At 43.6% G+C, this 19,091-nt stretch overlaps 1 protein-coding gene across 1 annotated transcript; it reads right to left on the bottom strand.

Moving 5' to 3' along the window:
- Positions 1 to 366: 366 nt before the first annotated feature.
- Positions 367 to 9,870, bottom strand: LOC310849967 (putative transmembrane protein 244). The gene is made up of 5 exons (XM_083751010.1): positions 9,786 to 9,870; positions 6,643 to 6,716; positions 5,993 to 6,118; positions 2,488 to 2,532; positions 367 to 1,086 (listed from the first exon to the last, which is right to left on the bottom strand). Exons 1-5 carry the CDS (start codon positions 9,815 to 9,817, stop codon positions 1,007 to 1,009), a joined length of 357 nt encoding a protein of 118 aa, XP_083607136.1. The 5' UTR covers positions 9,818 to 9,870; the 3' UTR covers positions 367 to 1,006.
- Positions 9,871 to 19,091: the final 9,221 nt, after the last annotated feature.

The following is a 19,091-nucleotide window of genomic DNA, read 5'->3' as shown; positions in this document are numbered from 1 at the left end:
ACTGTGTCACAAAATGATGCATGTCTAAAAAGTATGTCACCAACATGAAAAGTTTTGAAAGCTCAGCTCTACACAGTATTCCAAGTGTGGTCTCACATAGATTTTTATAATGGTAGTTTGCTTTTCCTAATGATCCCTAACATGGAATTTGCCACTTTCCACAGCTGCCCCACGTTTCTGTTGAGCTATCCAATACAACCCCAAGATCTCATTCCTGGTCAGTTACTGCCAGTGCAGACCCCATTAGTATATATGTTGTAAGCAGTCCTGAGTAGTTGTTTTGTATCAGCAGGATATAAGTGTTTTAATAAACAAAAGACAATTATATTACATAGAGATAAACAAAAACAGTAGTACTAAGGGGGAGGAAACATTCGTTGTTTCAGTATGTGTGTTGCAGCAGATGACACCATAGACTCCAGAGGCACCTCCCTTCTTGCACTGGAAGGAGTGCCTATATTAGATGGTGCTTGCCCTCTGCAGTTTTTGTAAGGTATTTAAAATATTTTCTAAAATTAGCAATTTGTTTGTTTAATCAAGGCCACATTGTAAGCTGATATTTGAAATTGATTAACAGCTAAATGCTGCTGTCTGCTTAGGCACCCTTGTCAGCCTATCTTTTTCAAATGGAACGCTGGAAGAATCTGCCATACACTGCCAAAAGCAGACTATATGTCCATCTAAGTCAGCATTCTCTATTCTAGGGTCTCTGGTAGTGGTCCTTCACATTCCCTTCTACCTGGGATTCATTTAACTTTGGGATGGAAAACCTGTGATGCTCCAAGTGTTGGACTCAAATTCCCCTGATCTCTGACTATTGACAATGCTGTCTGTGGCTGATGGGATTTGGAATCCAATAACAGCTAGAAGTTTGCAGGATCCCCATCCCTGATTTAACTGGAGAAACCTGAAACTGGGACCTTTTGCATGCTGCATGGTCCCTTTCTGATGAGCAGGGAGTGCCTTGCGCTGCATGTTGATGTGAAGAAGTGAGGCCGCTTTGATCTTAAAGAAGGCTGTCTGTGTTGGAGCAGGTGAGGTAAGTCACGAGTTCTCCGCTGCAAATCATGATGAAGAGGCCGCTGGCTGCAGAGGGAAGGTAAATCAGCATATGAAATATTGTCTAAATTAACCTAATCCTCTGCTAATAATTTATTTAAGATTACATCATTCCTTTCTGACTGATTACAGGTTTCTAAGGTGGTTTACAGGAACTCACAACCAAGTAAGATTAAGAGAAGAAATAAGGCAGCTGGAGGGCATCACATACCCTACTGCAGGGGTCAGCAACCCTTTCCAGCCGTGGGCCAGTCCACCATCCCTCAGACCATTTGGTGGGCTGGACTATAGGGGGGGGAGAGAGAACTAATTCCTATGCCCCACAAATAACCCAGAGATGCATTTTAAATAAAAGGACACATTCTACTCATGTAAAAACACCTTGATTCCCGGACCATCCGCGGGTTGGATTGAGAAGGCAATTGGGCTGCATCTGGCCCCCAGACCTTAGGTTGCATACCCCTGCCCCTACTGCAAGATAGCCTAACAATGCTGTTAATGTTACAGATAGGTAGCCGTGTTGGTCTGCCATAGTCAAAACAAAAAAAAAAATTCCTTCCAGTAGCACCTTAAAGACCAACTAAGTCAGTTCTTGGTATGAGCTTTCGTGTGCATGCACACTTCTTCAGATACACTGAAACAGAAGTTTCAGTGTTTCAGTGTATCTGAAGAAGTGTGCATGCACACGAAAGCTCATACCAAGAACTGACTTAGTTGGTCTTTAAGGTGCTACTGGAAGGAATTTTTTGTTTGTTTGTTTGTTTTAATGCTGTTAATGTTGCTGCAGCAACTTCCTCCCTTTCAAAGCTTAACAATGACCACAGGGGAAATGAACTACCTAGCAACCAGTTTCAGGAATTCTTAGGGCACTTACTCTTGGGCAGCTGGGTAACTTGTGGGTCCTGGTTCTTCCTTGCAGTGGTGACTGATGAGTGTATATTACTAGATGTTCTCTAACTTCTTTTAGCTTGAAAGAGGGGGTTTGATGAGTGGGGCACAGCTTTATGCAGATCCACTCTTTGCTCATGTTTTTTGTCCCTTTGCTGCCTGCTCATGGTCCTGTTAGTAGCAAATCCACCACTACTGGACATCATTTTGCTCTCCTTTACCCAAGAGAAGCCGGAATGAGACCAGGAAGCATTGCCCTTCTGAAGCTGACATAATCGTATAACTAGCCAATGAGAGTTAGCAGATCAGAGAGAAGGCAGGAAACCTGTTTTCAGGTTCTTCCTGACAAAATCAACAAACTGGGTGGTCTGGGCACAGCGCGGTGAAGGTGAGAGGGCCACCTTTACCCAGCCCTCAACACCCTGTCAGTCAGAGGTGTGAACTCCCAAATAAAGCAATGCATGTTGGATGGACTTTGAATACTGCAGACCTTCTACTATCCCTTCAAAAGCAGAGTTGGCTTTTAAAAAATAATCTTACCAAGCGCCAGCCACCATTGCCAAACCAGAGGAAATTCTTTCATTACTGCAAAAGACAGGTCAGAAAAGTCAGCTGAAAAGTTGGAGATATGCCGGCATCACTATACTGTAAAGCAGGGGTCAGCAAACTTTTTTGGGAAGGGGCCGGTTCACCATCCCCCAGACACAGTAGTGGGCTGGACTGTGTGCGCAGGAGCACACGCACGCAGTGGAGGGGGCTTATCTCTCCCCCACCCCCTCCCCTCCCCCTGCCTACCTCCTCCGCCACTCTGCCTGCAGTTGGGAGCCGGCGGCGGTGGCGGCACCTCTCCTTTTCGGGCCAGCTTTCCCGGGCGCCAGTCGCAGGGCCAGCAGGTGCACCAAGCTCCAGCCCACAGCGCGGCCATGGGAAGAGGCCAGTGGGCGGGCGGCGAGGCTTCCTATCAAAGCTCAGCCCCCTTTTTCTGCAGGGTGGGGAGAAGCCGGGAGGAGGGAGAAGACGCCGCCACGGTGAGGGAGGGAGGGGGCAAATCCTCCCAAAAGGCGACCGGGGAAAAAATGGCGAGCGCATTGATCCAAGCAGCAATTGCAGAACCATTCACGGGCCGGATCCAGAGGGCAATGGGCTGGATGCGGCCCGCAGACCTTAGTTTGCCAATCCCTGCTATAAAGGATAATTTATTAGGTAGGAAAGAACATATCGGAGAAATGTGGCATTCCAGGGTCCAAGGTCCCTTTGCTGCCTCTACTACTAACATTTTCAGTAACCTGAAGCACAGCTTTGCCTTACTGAAGGGTCAGGAAACTGTAGGCCCAAGGACCAAATTTGACCTTCTAAGGCCCTCTATCTGGCTCTCAGAGCTTTCCTCAACCATACCTCCTTCTGGCCCTGCTTTAAGTGTTTTTCCTAGTTGGAAAGAGTCCTTGAACTGTGATAGTTCATAAGAAGCAAGGCTGACTTCTGGGTTAGTATTGTTTGACAGCTGCCAAAGCCCATACCTCAGTGGAGGATCCACTACCAACTCTTGGAGTCTCCTGGCCTTGCTGCTGCTACCTATTCATCTTTCCTCTCCATCTTGAGTGACCCACCAGTACTCAGGATAACTGTACTTGCAACACACATACACAACAGAGGTGGGACCATTAGAGTGAATGGGCCACTGCCTCACCTGCCTGCCTTCTTTCTTACAGTCAGTCCTGAGGGTGGCACTGCCTGTCGGCTTCCTCCTCTTCTGTGTTCTCTGTCTCTGTCCTTTTGGAGGAGGATGGGGACAAAACTAGAGTTTATTGATCCAGATCCTCCTCTTCCCTTCCAGTGCAGCATCTTCCAGCATGGGGGCTGAGCTCCTTTCAGGTGTGTGCTGGACTACTAAAGTAGGTGGCTACCACCCTGTTCTGGCATAGCAAATCCAATAAACCTGACTCATCTATCTGTTTGCAAGTCCATTCATCTCTTTGTGCGGCTCTTCCCCGTTCCTCGCTTCGCTCATCAATCATCTCTTAATTTGCCTATCTTAGCCCTTTCATCCATCCATCTCAATCTTGGAGCACAGAAGTTTGCCTCCCTCCGAGTCACAATTTTAAAGGGGGGAGAGAGAGTGACTGCACCTTGCTTTGGCAGCAGAAGCAGCTGCAGTTTATCATGCCCGAGCCAGGACGCCAACAAATCATGCCCATGTTGGAGGCCGATGCAGTATCCCTCATCGGAAAACGCATGGGGACTGTGGCACGGGAGCAACACAATCCTTTCTACTAAAGCGCATGTGTCTGGCTCCCATTTAGCAAAGATTGCTTTGTTTATGACTAAGCAATTAGTCTTTTCCATAGATGCCCCCCAGCAACGCAATTGACACGGGAAGCCGAGGGGGAGCATTGCACCTCTCATGGTGACAGCGAAGTGATGGGTGCCTTTTTCCAGTCCATTAGCACCAGCAGGCTGCAGATGTCGGCGCCTGTCTATCTGGCATTTCAGCACGCAAGAGAAATGGAAGGCTCTTCCCTGTTATCATTGCTGCCATGATGGGAGAGAAGGAAAGATGGTTCCACATGGCACAGGGATTAATGGGACAGAACAATAGTGGAGGCAGGGACATGAGAGAAGAGGCGGGTGCCAGCCATTTGCAAGCTATTTAAAAACAACGCTCTCTTCCTTGGTAATGTTCATATTTGCTTTAAAGCTGTTTTTAAATTTGATTTTGCAGGATCATTAGCTGTTACTGCTGCTTCTAGGGTGGTGGGGGTGGAGAGGATGCCTGTAGGAAGAAGGGAAAAGTTGGCTTTGTCTGCTGGGTGAACTTTTTAGGCCAGGGGAACCAGAGGCATTGGACTACAACTCCCATCATTCCTCTGACTACTTGGCGTGCTGGCTGGTGTGAATGGGAACATCACAAATGTATCCATTTTTGCAAAACAATCTCCCCTGATATAACACATTTTATGTAATTTTTGCTGATAAATGCATTTTTGATGCACACTTTACCCTAATACATTTTTGTACTCATTGCTTAGCTGACAACCTGCATTGCAAAATTCGGATAAATGCAAGCTTTGAAGGATGCCTGCCTATTGTTTTTCATCTGGTTTCATTAAGTGCAGCTTAGGTTAGTCTGCCTTTAAATACAAAGTGAATTACATTTCTCTCCTGCCCATAACCTGGATATATTTTGTTCTTTCATCAATAAATTCCGTTTGCAGTCAGTTCTTAGTTGTTTAATTATGTTAACTTAAAATGTGGAAGGTTCTAAGTCCTACTCAATTAAACCCACTGAAGTGAAGACTATAGGTGGTCATGTTTATGTCAGTGGGTCTACTCTGAGTTGGACAAGCCTTATATACCATCTGAAGTTATTATTATGATGGTGATTAGTAATACTGTTTTGCATTGCATGTGGAATTTGTATTATACTCCCTTGTATGAACTTGCTTTGGGGGCGACTTATAAACCACTTAGAAACTTTTATAGAAAAATGAAGCAGTTTATAACTTAAATAAATAAACAAAAGATTTGAACATGACTGATACCGTATTGGCCCGAATATAAGCTGCACTCAAATATAAGACGCACCATTAAAATTGGAGAATAAAAAAAAGAAGAAAATAAAAAATACCTGAATATAAGCTGCTCCATTCCTCACTGCCCCTGGCTGCTTATGGGGGGTGGGGAGCCACGCTGCGTTGCCAGTGGCCTTTCCCCTATCTCACCCTCTCCCTTCCCTGCCTTGGGGGAGAGGACAGGGGAATACGCACAGGCCAGGCGCCGCTTTGCCACGCTCCTGGCACTGTTTGCCCTATGCTTCTGGCTGCATACTGTAAGGTCACGAATATAAGGCGCACTTTAACTTTTCATGGTTGGAATTGGGGGGGGGGGGAGTGAGGCTTATATTCAGGCCAATATGGTAATATCATAGCTGGACAGTTGGCTGTTACTTCACTGGTCCATGAAAGCTGCAGTCCAGTGCCAAACATTGCTCCTTTTTCCATCCTTGAAAGGGTCCCTCCAATTTAGTACATGACTGCCTTGAACTCACCTGCAACAGTCAAGAGCACATGGACCATGGTAACAGTGATGGTATAATCCCAGACCCAGCGTTTCAGCAGCACAGCGAAGAGGAGGCCGCTGATCAGAAAGGTGGTCTCCATCGACAGCACATTTGCTTAGGAAGGAGGAAAAGGGAAAGAAAGCCTTCAATAACCTGGTGTAATCCAGATATTCTGGATTATAAATTGGGGGGGGGGGGGACAACAACAACACCCAGCTAAAATTCTAAACTACAGTCATTCTCCTGTATAGTAGAGCAAAATGTCTTTGATGTCGTGTTCTATACAGAGGTCATTCATTTTAGACTTTCTAGGTTTTATCCAATGCTAGTCCTATTCAAAGCTCCTGTTTAGGGAAGTTTTTAATGTGTGATGCTTTATCATGTTTTTAATATTCTGTTGGGAGCCACCCAGAGTGGCTGGGGAAACCCAGCCAGATGGGCAGGGTATGAAAAACAACTTATTATTTATTATTAAAGTGAACCTAATGAAATTAATTGGCATGACTAACTTTGGTCCATTAATTTGAATGGGTCTACTCTGAGTTTTGCATCATAGGCATACCTTGATGCTTCTGTTCTTCCCCCACCCTCAAAGGCAATGCCATCTCTATGAACACTAAAGGGTTTCCCCAACTCACCCAGATATTTGGGATTTGAATAAGATGGTTCCATGTTGAATTCAAAAGGGATAAGCATGCCAAAGTTGTTGAGCCTGGAAAGAAAAGTACTTGAGGTTAAACTCAGTAGAAGAAGAAGAAGAGAGTTTGGATTTGATATCCTGCTTTATCACTACCCGAAGGAGTCTCAAAGCGGCTAACATTCTCCTTTTCCTTCCTCCCCCACAACAAACACTCGTGAGGTGAGTGGGGCTGAGAGACTTCAGAGAAGTGTGACTGGCCCAAGGTCACCCAGCAGCTGCATATGGAGGAGCGGAGACGCAAACCCGGTTCACCAGATTACGAGTCTACCGCTCTTAACCACTACACCACACTGGCACGAAGCTTCATGACTGTTACGATGGTGGTGCTTGTAAATTCCACCGACATCTTCTAACTCTTGCTGATTCCGAGCAAGGTCCACTTTATCCCACATGATGTTTCCAAGTGCAGAAGCTGAGCATTTGAATCTCAATTCTGCAATAAACTGAAACAGCCCTCCTTAAGAGGTTAACAAATAAACTGTCGCTGAAACATGAACAGGTCAGGAAAGATGGGTTTACTCTGGTGTGGTTTAATTTCATAACGTATGCCAGTATTCCAGAAAATGAATAATCTCATCATCATTTGCTTCAATCGGATTTATCTAAATTTAATTTAAACATATATTATCTTCCCTTTGAACCCACCCCTCCATGTTCCTCAATATACCAACTGTTTCATTGGTAACAGTAGGGGAGAAATGAGTATGACTCATACTTAATCGAAGCACAACCACAAAGGCTCCTGATTAAGCATTTGGCTATGCAATGTTAAACTTTATCTGTTAACTCTGTTCTGTCCTGCTCCCCTTTATTTTTGTTTAAACCAATTCACAAACCAAGAACTTATACACTGACCGCTAATAATGAACCATATGCTTCAGATATCACTGAAGATTAATTATGCTCCTTTTGTGGTATACACATGGCATGAGAAGACTTGGTCTATTTATTTGTATCATTTATTATTCCTATGATCCTTGTTTATAAATCCTTTAAAAAGTTATAGTAAATAAAATAAAAAAACCTCTGCAGCAAACTATTAGTGACAATGGCAGTTTTAGGGGGTACAGGTTTATATGAGAGCATGGTGGGCAAGAAAAGATTCAGTCCTCTCCAATCCTGTATGACCCTGATCAGAGAGAGAGAGAGATGCTATTTAACAAACAACAAGCCCAGATACATGAAATATAATTGTGCATTAAACTTACTGTGTAGTTTGGCCCTCCACTAGTTGCCTCAAACCAGTGGTGGCCAAACTCAGCCCTCCAGATGTTTTGGGACTACAGTTCCCATCATCCCTGACCACTGGTTCTGTTAGCTTGGGATGATGGGAGTTGTAGTCTCAAAACATCTGGAGGGCTGAGTTTGGCCACCACTGCCTTAGGCAAACTCTTCCCCCAGCTTCCACCCAGCCCTGGCGAGAGGCTGTTGTAGGTATTACAGAAAGGTAATTGTGTTCATGCACCCGGCTAGAACCCTGAAAAGGAACTCGAAATTGCAATGTTTTGCTGTGGGTTCTGCTTGCTTCATGTAACTGTGATTGATTACTTTGTCCACTTTGCCCAAAGAGATCTACGGTTTCACCCAACAACTTTGTCAGATTGGACAACTTGGCAAAGCCACCCAGTACCCTTGAAGGCTTAAGTACTCTTCTTCCCCAGACATTTTGTGTGAGTTATTACAAATCATTGCTCTTCTTGCCAGGTTGGGAGGTTAACCAACAATGGGAGTCAAGCTAGGCACTCATAAACCTGTCTATCATTGATGGATGGGTAATCACTTTGGTCTTAAATGTAGCTACACTTGGAAGAAAGCCTCATTGGTTTAAATCGGAGTGGGAAACGTTTGTTAGCCCAATGGCCAGCTGCCTTCAAGAAGAAAGCTTTCCAAAAGAAAAAGTGTATTAGGCAAAAATGCATACTAGAGTGTGTATATCAGGAGGAATGAGTCTTCACAGAGGGTGGTGAACACAGCACATGATATCATGGGCTGTCCCCTGAGCCCACTAGATGACATCGCAAGGGATTGTTGCCTTAGGAGAGCGAGAAAAAATCTCAGGGACAATTCACACCCCAGCCAGCACATTTTTTATCTACCCTCAGGCAGGAGATATAGAAGTATAATCAGTTGTACCAACAGGCTAAAAAACAGTTACTATCCGTGGGCTGAACAGAAAATAATATAGTGCAACTGACTTTCAGGGTTGGTGTGTTATGCAACAAGCACACAGAGTGCAATGAGATTTAGTGTTTGTGGGGGAGAGGCTTGGTTAATTTCATTGTACACAGGTTGTACATTGACAATAAAGGTATTATTATTATTACTAAAATGCTGGCAAACTTCTTTGAGGACTTAAAAAAGAAATCACAGACTGAAGCAGAAGTGTGGCAAACTGAACTTAATGTGTGAAAATGAGAAACAGACACTAAAATTGAAAGAGATGTTTACTATTATTATTATTAATTTATTTTATATATTTATTTAAACAGATAAATACAATTAATAAAAACATAGAAAAAACAATAATTTTAAACAAGCAGTTAAAAGACAATGGACAAGAATCAAAACTTTATGTCTGTCTGTGTGTGTTTATTCCTGGAGTACACCCACTGAAATTAATGACCTAAGTTAATCATATCCATTAATATAGATATTAATAATATTATGTTCATTAGTTAATATTAATAGTTGCTTAATTTTCACAGGGTTGCTGTGGGAATTAAATGAGGAAGGGGGAAGCCCTGTACTCTGCCTTCTGCTCCTTGGAGAAAAAGTTGGGATATGAATGAAATAAATACAGTAAAGGATGTCAATAGATCTACGCTGAGTGTGACTAACATTGACCACAAGCCTTAAGACTCCCAGGAACATGCTGTCAGGTGTGTTTTGTAACAGCACAAAGCTAAAGGGAAATTAAAATAAATGGCCTACACTGTAATTAGGCATTGTGTCAGGTGTGGAGGGGAAAAGAACATTCGCAAACACTTATTAGGAGCAGCAGCAGGAAGACGGAACGCTTGTGGGAGATGCTAACAGGAGAGGTTGAGAGTAACATCTATGGTTCACAGAGAGCAGCCTCACCTGAATGCTCCACAGCAAATGCTTCCAGTCATGTAATACACTGTGTAGAAAATGAGGAGGCACAGCAGTATATGAAGAACAATCGTCTGGAAATCAAACCAGGAAAGAAGAAGAAATGAAACAGATTGGTACACATGGCGACTTTATGTTGGTTTCCTGCTGAGCAAAGTTGAATGGTTCCACCTCAAAGGAGAGAAGTCATTCAAGAATTGGGTACCTATGTTAGCTGGCCCAAATAGTTGCAGGTGATTGTTGAAGGTGCTTTGCAACCCAACAGAGCACTGGAAATGGTATTGGATTCGCCTGAGAAACAGCATTTCTGCAGCAAATAAATGACTTTGGCTTCTGTGTGGAAAAGCACAGCTTCATTTCTGTTGGAAGTTCAGGTGCAACTCAGCTGACCAAAAGGGGATTCAGATTCCTAGACTATCCCTGTACCTTTGGCCTCTCTGCTGACCTCTCTCTCCTTTGAAGTTTGGATTGACAAGCCTTAGGTTGCATCCTGTTCACAACTTCCTCCTCCTCACTCTCTCAGACCTGCCTTTTTTTCCTCTATAGATTAGTAAGCTTAGAGAGAAGCTTTTCTATCCAAGTTAAGTACTTCCTACAATAGGCAACTTTATTATTTTTCTCTCCAAATCTCTCTGTGCCTGATTCCCATAGGGTAACGTCTACTTATCAGATTCACAAGCCATATTCTGCATACCAAATTTCAATAATGTAAGCTAGTAATAAGTCTTTCCAGAACCATCCCTCCCTTCTTTCATATGTCTTTTGAAAGCTATAATGTTTAGACAGGCCTTTGAGATATGAATGTTCCCCTTTTTAACCAACTGGTATTTAATGAAGTTTATTTTAAATAATGTTTTTTTACGGATACTTTTTGCTGATTTTATTCCTATAAATTGTATACCACCTTGATATATTTTAATGTTTGATGTTCTATTGTATTTTTAATATTTTGTTGGAAGCCACCCAGCCAGATGGGCACTGTATAAATAAATTATTATTATTATTATTATTATTATTATTATTATTATTATTATTATTATTATTCAAAATATAAATACAAAGATACATACATAGATAAAATAGGACTTCTGTCTTCCTGTAGTTTTTTCTCATACTACAAACCACTGAGAAATCTATCACTCAGTCAGGTTGCCACTTGCATTCGCTAGAATGCACCACAATATCATCCAAGTGATATTTAGTTAAGTATTTTTATTTATTTACTTGATTGGGGCGGAGGGTGAGCAGTTGCCCCCTTGCCTCCCCCGACTATGCCCTTGGACCTTCTCCTGGCCCATGCTAGAGAATTCTATGCTAGAGCTATCTTTGGAATTATAGAGGTATTCTATTCTACAGTTATCTTTAGATACTGCAGTCTGACTTCAAACTGATAAGGAGCAGGTGGTGTGGGTGAATCCCTGCTTGACATCCCAAACCTCTCTGCAGCAGCTGACTCTGCTTCCCGCCCCCAGCTCAGTAGAGGTACCCTGTTCCCCAAGGGCTTTACCTTGATGGCTGCTGTATAGCTGCCTTGAGGCACCATGTAAGATTCATAACAGCAAGGGTAATATTTCGCGAAGCACAGCTGTAGCCCAGAAGAGAGAGCCTGGTCTTCTCCCGCAGAGGATTAAGGTCTGAGCTGCAAAGCCTGTTAGTGGCAGAGAAAGAGGGAGGAGCAAAGGAAAGCAGCCAGTTCTTTGACTTGAAGAGTTGAAGACATTATAAGGACTGAGCAGAATCTTATGGACTGTGGCAGTCTGCCATGACAGTGGTCAGGGTGACTTACACCCACTGGGACAGTTAAGGCAGAAGGCAGGAAGATCTACAGCAGAGCCTCTCTCTAATTGGTTGTAAGAAAGAAGACAGGCAGGTGGGTGCTGACTGGAGCTAAAGTGAGGTTGGTGGGCCAATGTCCCCATTCACCTTAGTAGAGTAGCCTCCTGTGGTGGTGATTTTTATAGGCCTCAATATCTGTCATGGGATGGGATCACATTGTTGAGTGATGCTGAAGAAATTCCTACCCAGACATTCAAGAGTGCATCTATACTACCATAAAAGGTAAAGGTAAAGGGACCCCTGACCATTAGGTCCAGTCGTGACCGACTCTGGGGTTGTGGTGCTCATCTCACTTTATTGGCCAAGGAAGCCGGCGTACAGCTTCTGGGTCATGTGGCCAGCATGACTAAGCCTCTTCTGGTGAACCAGAGCAGCGCATGGCAATGCCGTTTACCTTCCCGCCAGAGTGGTACCTATTTATCTACTTGCACTTTGACGTGCTTTTGAACTGCTAGGTTGGAAGGAGCAGGGACCGAGCAACGGGAGCTCACCCTGTCGCGGGGATTCGTACCACCGACCTTCTAATCGGCAAGTTCTAGGCTCTGTGGTTTATAACCCACAGCGCCACCCATGTCCCATATACTACCATAGATGGCACTAAACAGGGAATGGTAGCCAACACCTCAGAAAACAGAATAAAATTCAGAGTGAGCTTGACAGAATGTGAAGGGATGGCCTGGAACTATGAAAATGAAAATTCAACAGAAACAAATGCAAAAGTTCTGCATTTATGCAACAACATCAAGCGAGTGACACCTAGCTTGGAAACAGTGATTGTGAAAAGGGTCACAGCAGATCACAAGGTGAACGTAAGTCAGCAAAAAAAAAAAAGTGAATGTGATTTTAGCCTAATAGAGCCAGAGTTCTCAAGTCATATGAAGTATTAGTTCCCCTTTATTCCATGCTGGACCTCCTACGTTCAGCTCAAGACACCATACTTAGAGAAAGATGTGGGCAAGCTGGAATGGATTCAGAGGAGAGCAATGAAGATGGCAGTCAAATACAAAAAGCAAGCTGACCAGTGGCAAAAATACCTTGGTGACAGGAGTGATCTGACAATGAAACTAATTGCCTGGAGGGAGATGGGATCAGAAGAGAAGACTGGGAGCATGGGGGCAGGATCATAGCAGTTTTAAAATCCTTGAAGGGGCATTGCACTGAAGAAGGCAAATACTTGTTCTCTGCTGCCCCAGATAGCAGGTGTACATGTAATGGGCTTAAGGTACACAAGGGTAGATTTTGGGTGAACATCAGGAAGAACTTATTGATGGTAAGAACATCCATGGAACCAATTGTCTAGGGTTAGTGGGCTCTCCCCTGATTAGAGGTCTTAAGCAGAGGCTGCACAGGGGGTTCCCAAGCCATGCATTGACTGCATGAAGGTTGGGCAAAATTGTCTTCTCCAACTCTCTGATAGGTGGGTCTACCATGGAAGAACCCACTCACTGTTCACTCCATTTTTAAGGGGCATCAACATTTGCTGTCTTCATCAGATTGCCGTCCTCTGGTGCGGTAGTGGTCAGTGGGTCAGTGATGGTAGGGTAGAGTTTCGCACCTGACTTCTGAGGCATGAAGAGCTCAACTCAAGGTGAGCACAGCGCCAGCGCCAGGAACATTGGATTGGCTCTGACTCTGCTCACACCACCCTGAGCAGTGCCTGTCATTCTGAAGCCATATGTGCAATTCCACATCGCCTTCACTGCCCTGCTGACCACTTCCTGTCCTGTTCATGACTCTTCCAGGAGCATTGGTGATGTCATTTCCTGCCTCTTCCTCTCCAACCCTTCTTGCAGGGCCAGTTGGCATTGCATAGCTCTTGAGGAAGGCTAGCATAGCTTAGCCTCCATTTCCTCTGCCCACATAGTATCTGGCTACTCTCAATTTATCTTTGACTTTTGCCCGCCATTTCATTATTATTATTTAGAAGAGGGAAAAGAAATCAAATCGAGAAAATATCATTAGTTAGAAAAATAGGTCCCTGGCTTTGTAGCTAATGAAGCTTGGTAGCCTGAAGCATTATGAAAGGAGATGGAAGCTTTTTACATATGAAGAAAATGGTTATTTCAATAGATTGCTCCCCCTACACATACATTAAAAAATGTGTCAAAAAATTAAGCATGTCAACAGAAGGCACAGCGCTCTGTGCTCAGGGCCCAATACTGCCAACGTGTCAAGGTTAGGAGAAATGGTTTACTTGCGTGAAGACCAAAAATGAAGAGAGAATTTTTTACTCTGGAGTTTGGCAATTTCTGCACGGTTGTCTGAGAACTCTTCACTGCAGGGGCAAGGAATTGGTGAGCTTCCAGGTGTTGCTGGACTTCAACTCCCATCAGCCCCAGCCAGCCAGCTAGCGTAGCCAATAGTTAGGCGTTGTAGTCCAACAACACATGGGACACAGAAACATAAATAAAAAAATGATTTGAATGTGTTACAAACATGCAACACCAGATGGCACCAGAGAGCAGAAAATTTTTCTACATGATTTTTCATAGGATTTTTTCCCTTTTGTTTGTTATAACAATTTAATTTCTGACTTGTTTATAGTATAGTGTTTCTTTCCTGTGTATAAATCCACCCCTTGGAGTTAGTGGTGGATGGTGCCAACTGGGGTGGAAAGCAAGGAGGCCAATTGTAGGTGGAGCCAGAGACTGGTGCAGCCAACTGATTTCTCCCAGTTGAGTTCTACAAAGGTAACACTGAGGTGGATCAGCAGCAGGAGGAGGAGGCTGACAGCCAGTGCCACCCCTTCAACAGGCTGTAAAAAGGCAGGCAGATTGGGACTGGCTGATGGCAGGCTGAGGTTGGTGAGACTGTGCCCCATTTGCCCTAACAGATCAGCTTCTACTGCCTGGAGGATCCACATCTCTGCTTTAGCACAAGCTTCAAGAGCAAGTGGTAATGCACAGTGAAGACAGCCCCTCCATTTGCTGTGTTAGCCTGATATGATACCAAGACTTGGCTCAGCTTCCTGACCATGGATGAACCTCTTAACATGCAAGCTTTTTAGATAGGTTGTACTTCCTGCAATGATGGAGTTGCAATGTTTGGAACTCTGTCCATGTTGTGGAATCATCAGGGGATCATTTGCCCATAATACCAGGGATATTCTGTGGTACAAAATCCAGTTATACCCTTAACCATATTGAGAAGGGACCCCCTCAGATATGTTGTCCCTTGCAACAAAAGGACATATTGTGATGTTGATTGTGTGTTGACAATTGCTTGGTGTTTGTCGGTGAAAGCAATGAAAACAGAGCAACTACAGTCTTTGGAAGCTGGGGCCCAAAACTCTGGAGCACCATTTCATTGGATAAACTTGGGACGCAGGTGGCGCTGTGGGTTAAACCACAGAGCCTAGGACTTCCTGATCAGAAGGTCAGCAGTTCAAATACCCACGACAGGGTGAGCTCCCGTTGCTCGGTCCCTGCTCCTGTCCACCTAGCAGTTTGAAAGCACATCAAAGTGCAAGTAGATAAATAGGTACCGCTCTGGCGGGAAGGTAAACGGCGTTTCTGTGCGCTGCTCTGGTTCACCAGAAGTGGCTTAGTCATGCTGGCCACATGACCCGGAAGCTGTACACCGGCTCCCTCAGCCAATAAAGCAAGATGAGCGCCGACTGGACCTAATGGTCAGGGGTCCCTTTACCTTTATAAGCATTTTGGGAAGGGAAGGGCTTATTGATTTTATACAATACTGGAATAGACCTACAGAACTTTCATTCCAATATGTCTTATTACTTGCAATTAATTCAAGATATTGTGATAAAGAAGGATGACCTTCCAGATGATTTTGGACTCCAAGTCCCATTGGCCAATGGTCAGAGATAATGGGAAATGTAGTGCAGTAACGGCTGGAGGACCAAAAATTGCCCAGCCCTAATGTAAAGACTTGGAAGACTAGATAGGTGTGTTAGATTTTGTTTGCCTTTTCTTCCTATTTGTGCGTTGAATAAGAGGAGAAAATAAAAAGTAGTATTCTCTTAGCCACACTGAGTAATTAGGGAAAGCTAATCTGGAGTAGTTGGTTAGAATGCCAGACTATGACTTAGGAGACCAGGGTTCAAATCTCTACGCAGCCATGAAGCTCGCAGGCGACCTAACTTACTGTGTTGTTGTGAAGATAAAATTGGGAGGGGAGAACAATGTAAATCGCTTTGACTTCCTTGGAAGGAAAGGCAGAATATACATGTTGTAACAAATGAACATCCAAAGAACTTGACTGGATGCTACTGACCAGTGCTTTGAGCAGAGTAAGTGTTCCAAGTTCCCCTCTAGGCTTTACTTTAATATGGGCATTAGAAATTCGGAATCACTCCCAACAGATCACGTGTGCCAAGGAAATGTTAATATTATTAACACTTACTACAAAACAGAAGATCAAAACCTTGTTAAAACTTATTCTAGAGAATAGCACACTGAGAACTAGCAATCATAGCTGGTTTGAGACATTTTTACAAAAAAATTGCCACCTGCTCATTGCTAAAAATGTTAGTCCCTTCAAAGACTAGCCTGGAAATAGTTTCAGGAGATGTTAGATTATATGTTCTCAAGCCCCCTGGTAATAAGAGTAAAAGAACACATGCACTGTATCTTTTCCACCTTAAGTGTGATTACAGGGAGGACAGCTTTCTTTCAAAAGAACTCCAGCAAATCTGTTTGCACACAGCATTTATTTGCAGCAGCAGCAGAAATTAAGTTGAGTTAAGTGGAATCCTTGCATAGTACACACCTTTAGTTGAAAGGTATTTACACTGAGCCTTGGTGTAAAATAAGCAAGCTTGTGATCATTCAAGGAAGTTCATTCTTGAAAGGAAAGAGTTCTATACTCCTAACTATCTGGTTGGAGAAAGAAAGAAGCCATGCTTTTCCCTTGTTCTCAAAAGATAGATTCAAGATGTGTGAGGAGCAGGAAGTTGTAAAACTGGATGCAACCTAAGATTTATTGCTCTAAATCAGAGGGTTCTGCATCACCCCTAGTGGCACATTTCTTAGGAGTCAGCTTTTTAAAAATGGCAATGAACATGACTTTTTAAAACCATAGATCCCTAGAGTAACAAGTCGCATCCTTCCACCCTTGAGATCACTAGATGAGCAGCAACCAACAGATAAAGAATTGTTGCCTCTGCTTGGGGGCTGTTTGTGATTTATATGACCAAACAATCTCAGGCTTGGCACATTCCCACTAAATATGAGTTTATCTGGCAACATTCTTGAAATCTGGTATGTTTCGTATTTCTGCCAATCTTGTATTCTACTATGGAATTTATTTTATGCTATTCAAGCTCTCTATGATTATTACGATTACTATTTTATTGTCTTGTTATACATTCTACCCTCACAGATATAGGATCGCAGGTCTGGAAGGAGACATTGGGTTCCATCCAGACTAAACCCCCAAACACATAACAATATTTCATGCATCCTGAATTTGTTGTCAATAAAATACTAACTTTACAGCCCTTGTTTCTTCTCTAAACCATTACAGAACATCTACACTTTCTACAAAGCAATGCAATGATTCAGAAACTCCTAAACTCTCTTCACTGGGTGAACGAGCAAAGTCCTGTTGTTGATTTAGAGGTCTTCTGATGTTTTTATTACGGCGCTGCCCGCTTTTAAGAGGCCTTCTGGTTGCCTTTTATTATGGTGCTGTCCACTAATGTGGATCATTGTCCGTGAGCACGGTAAATCAGGGGAAAGTGCAATAAATAAACGGCAAAAAACTGAAGGCCTCTACATCTGCGGAGGTACAGTTTGTGTTATTAAGGGCAATTCTCTAAGAATAGAGTAACTGCTTTACTGCAGAGGTAGCCAATGTGTTGGCCTCCAGATTTTTCTGGACTTCAACTCTCATTATCCTTGTCCACTGCCTGTTCTGGGTGGAGCTAATGGGAGCCTGAATCCAACATCTGGAGGCACAAGCAGACCAAGATCAGTCTAATCTAGTACTCAAGAGTGACTAGCAAGATTTTCCACCCGCCACTAGCAGCTCACAAAGCACACCAAGTGGGTATGGTGGAGACACACTTACTGGGAATAAATCCCATCAGATACAAAGATTTTCTTCGGAGTACACATGTGCACGGTTAGTACCCAATTTCTGGAGTCCATAAAATCTCCCAAGATACAGTTTTGAGGTGCATGGATATAACCTCCATTGAATTCCTTCTTGCAGAAAATGTGGTGAATATATCTAGGGAAGAGTCATAGCTCAGTGGTACAGCATCTGCTTTCCAAGCATAAAATCCCAGGTCCAACGCCTGGCATTTCCAGGTAGGGCTGGGAATGTCTGAAACCCCAGAGAGCTACGACCAGTCAGTGTTGACAACACTGAGCTAAATGGACCAAGGGTTGGATTCTATATATGGCAGGGTTTTTAAAAAAATGTTTCTATGATATAGATTGGTCTTAATATAATCAAGAGGGAACTGTCAGCGAGTGATTTCATTCACTACAATCTGGCAGATCACTTCTTGAAGTGAAGTACCATGTAACATTTTGATGCCTTAAATGCAAACACAGGTTTCTGATGTCACAAGCTGTCATGTCTGTGAGCGTTATGGTGTGCCGGATCTTCTGCCTAGTGACAAAAGGGAAATTTAGTCTGCAAACTTAAACACATTTATTTAATCATTATATGCTTTCATTACGGTTTAGATATCCTGTAAGCCATCCAGAGTGGCTGGGGAAACCCAGGCAGATGGGTGGAGTATATATAATAAAAATTGGTCGCTTACTACATCAAATACCTTGGAGCAACTTACAGTGGTATTTATTTATTGTATTGACTGAAATACACAGATAAGACATAAAAGCATTTTCTTAAAAAAGGAAAATCTACATAAATACAGCAAAACAGAATTCACTGCACCCTCGATGTGGGAGTTACTCCAGCAGTAACTTCTGCTCTTTAATTAATTAGCATATGACACCCTATTGTGTAGATGAATAAATGCATATGATCACGCGGTTATATTGTAATCTTCAACATGCTTATTAGCAAGCAAGTACTTTTGAACTCAGTGGGGCTTAGTGCTCAGCAACGTTAGCATCCGTTAGCTGCATTAAAAATGAATAAATATAGCTGCGCCCGGTGGATTTATGCCTGCTGCCACGCATATAATGAAAGCACATGGATTGCCTTCAGCTCCCGAACAGACCCACTGAAATTAATGGACCTAAGTCAGCCACGTCCATTAATTTCAGTGGGTCAGCTCTAGGGTATTACTAACGCGGGATACAGACCCGGCTCATCAAGCCATTATACTGGTGAAACTCTGTCTCTAAGCGATCGGAGGGAGCGAACCGCACCTGCCGAATGTCTGCCTGTTAAGACAAGCGCCTCCCCCCCCCCGTCATCTCCGAGCGTCCCCTTTAAGAGCCGCCGCCCATTCCGAGAGGCGAGCGAACTTCGAAAAGCGCCGCAGCGAACGCTTCTCGGGCCCGCCCGCCCCGCGGC

Source organism: Podarcis gaigeae (assembly GCF_964106915.1).
Source record: "Podarcis gaigeae genome assembly, chromosome: 8".
Lineage (NCBI taxonomy): Eukaryota > Metazoa > Chordata > Lepidosauria > Squamata > Lacertidae > Podarcis > Podarcis gaigeae.
This window is presented reverse-complemented; position numbering and strand designations above follow the sequence as displayed.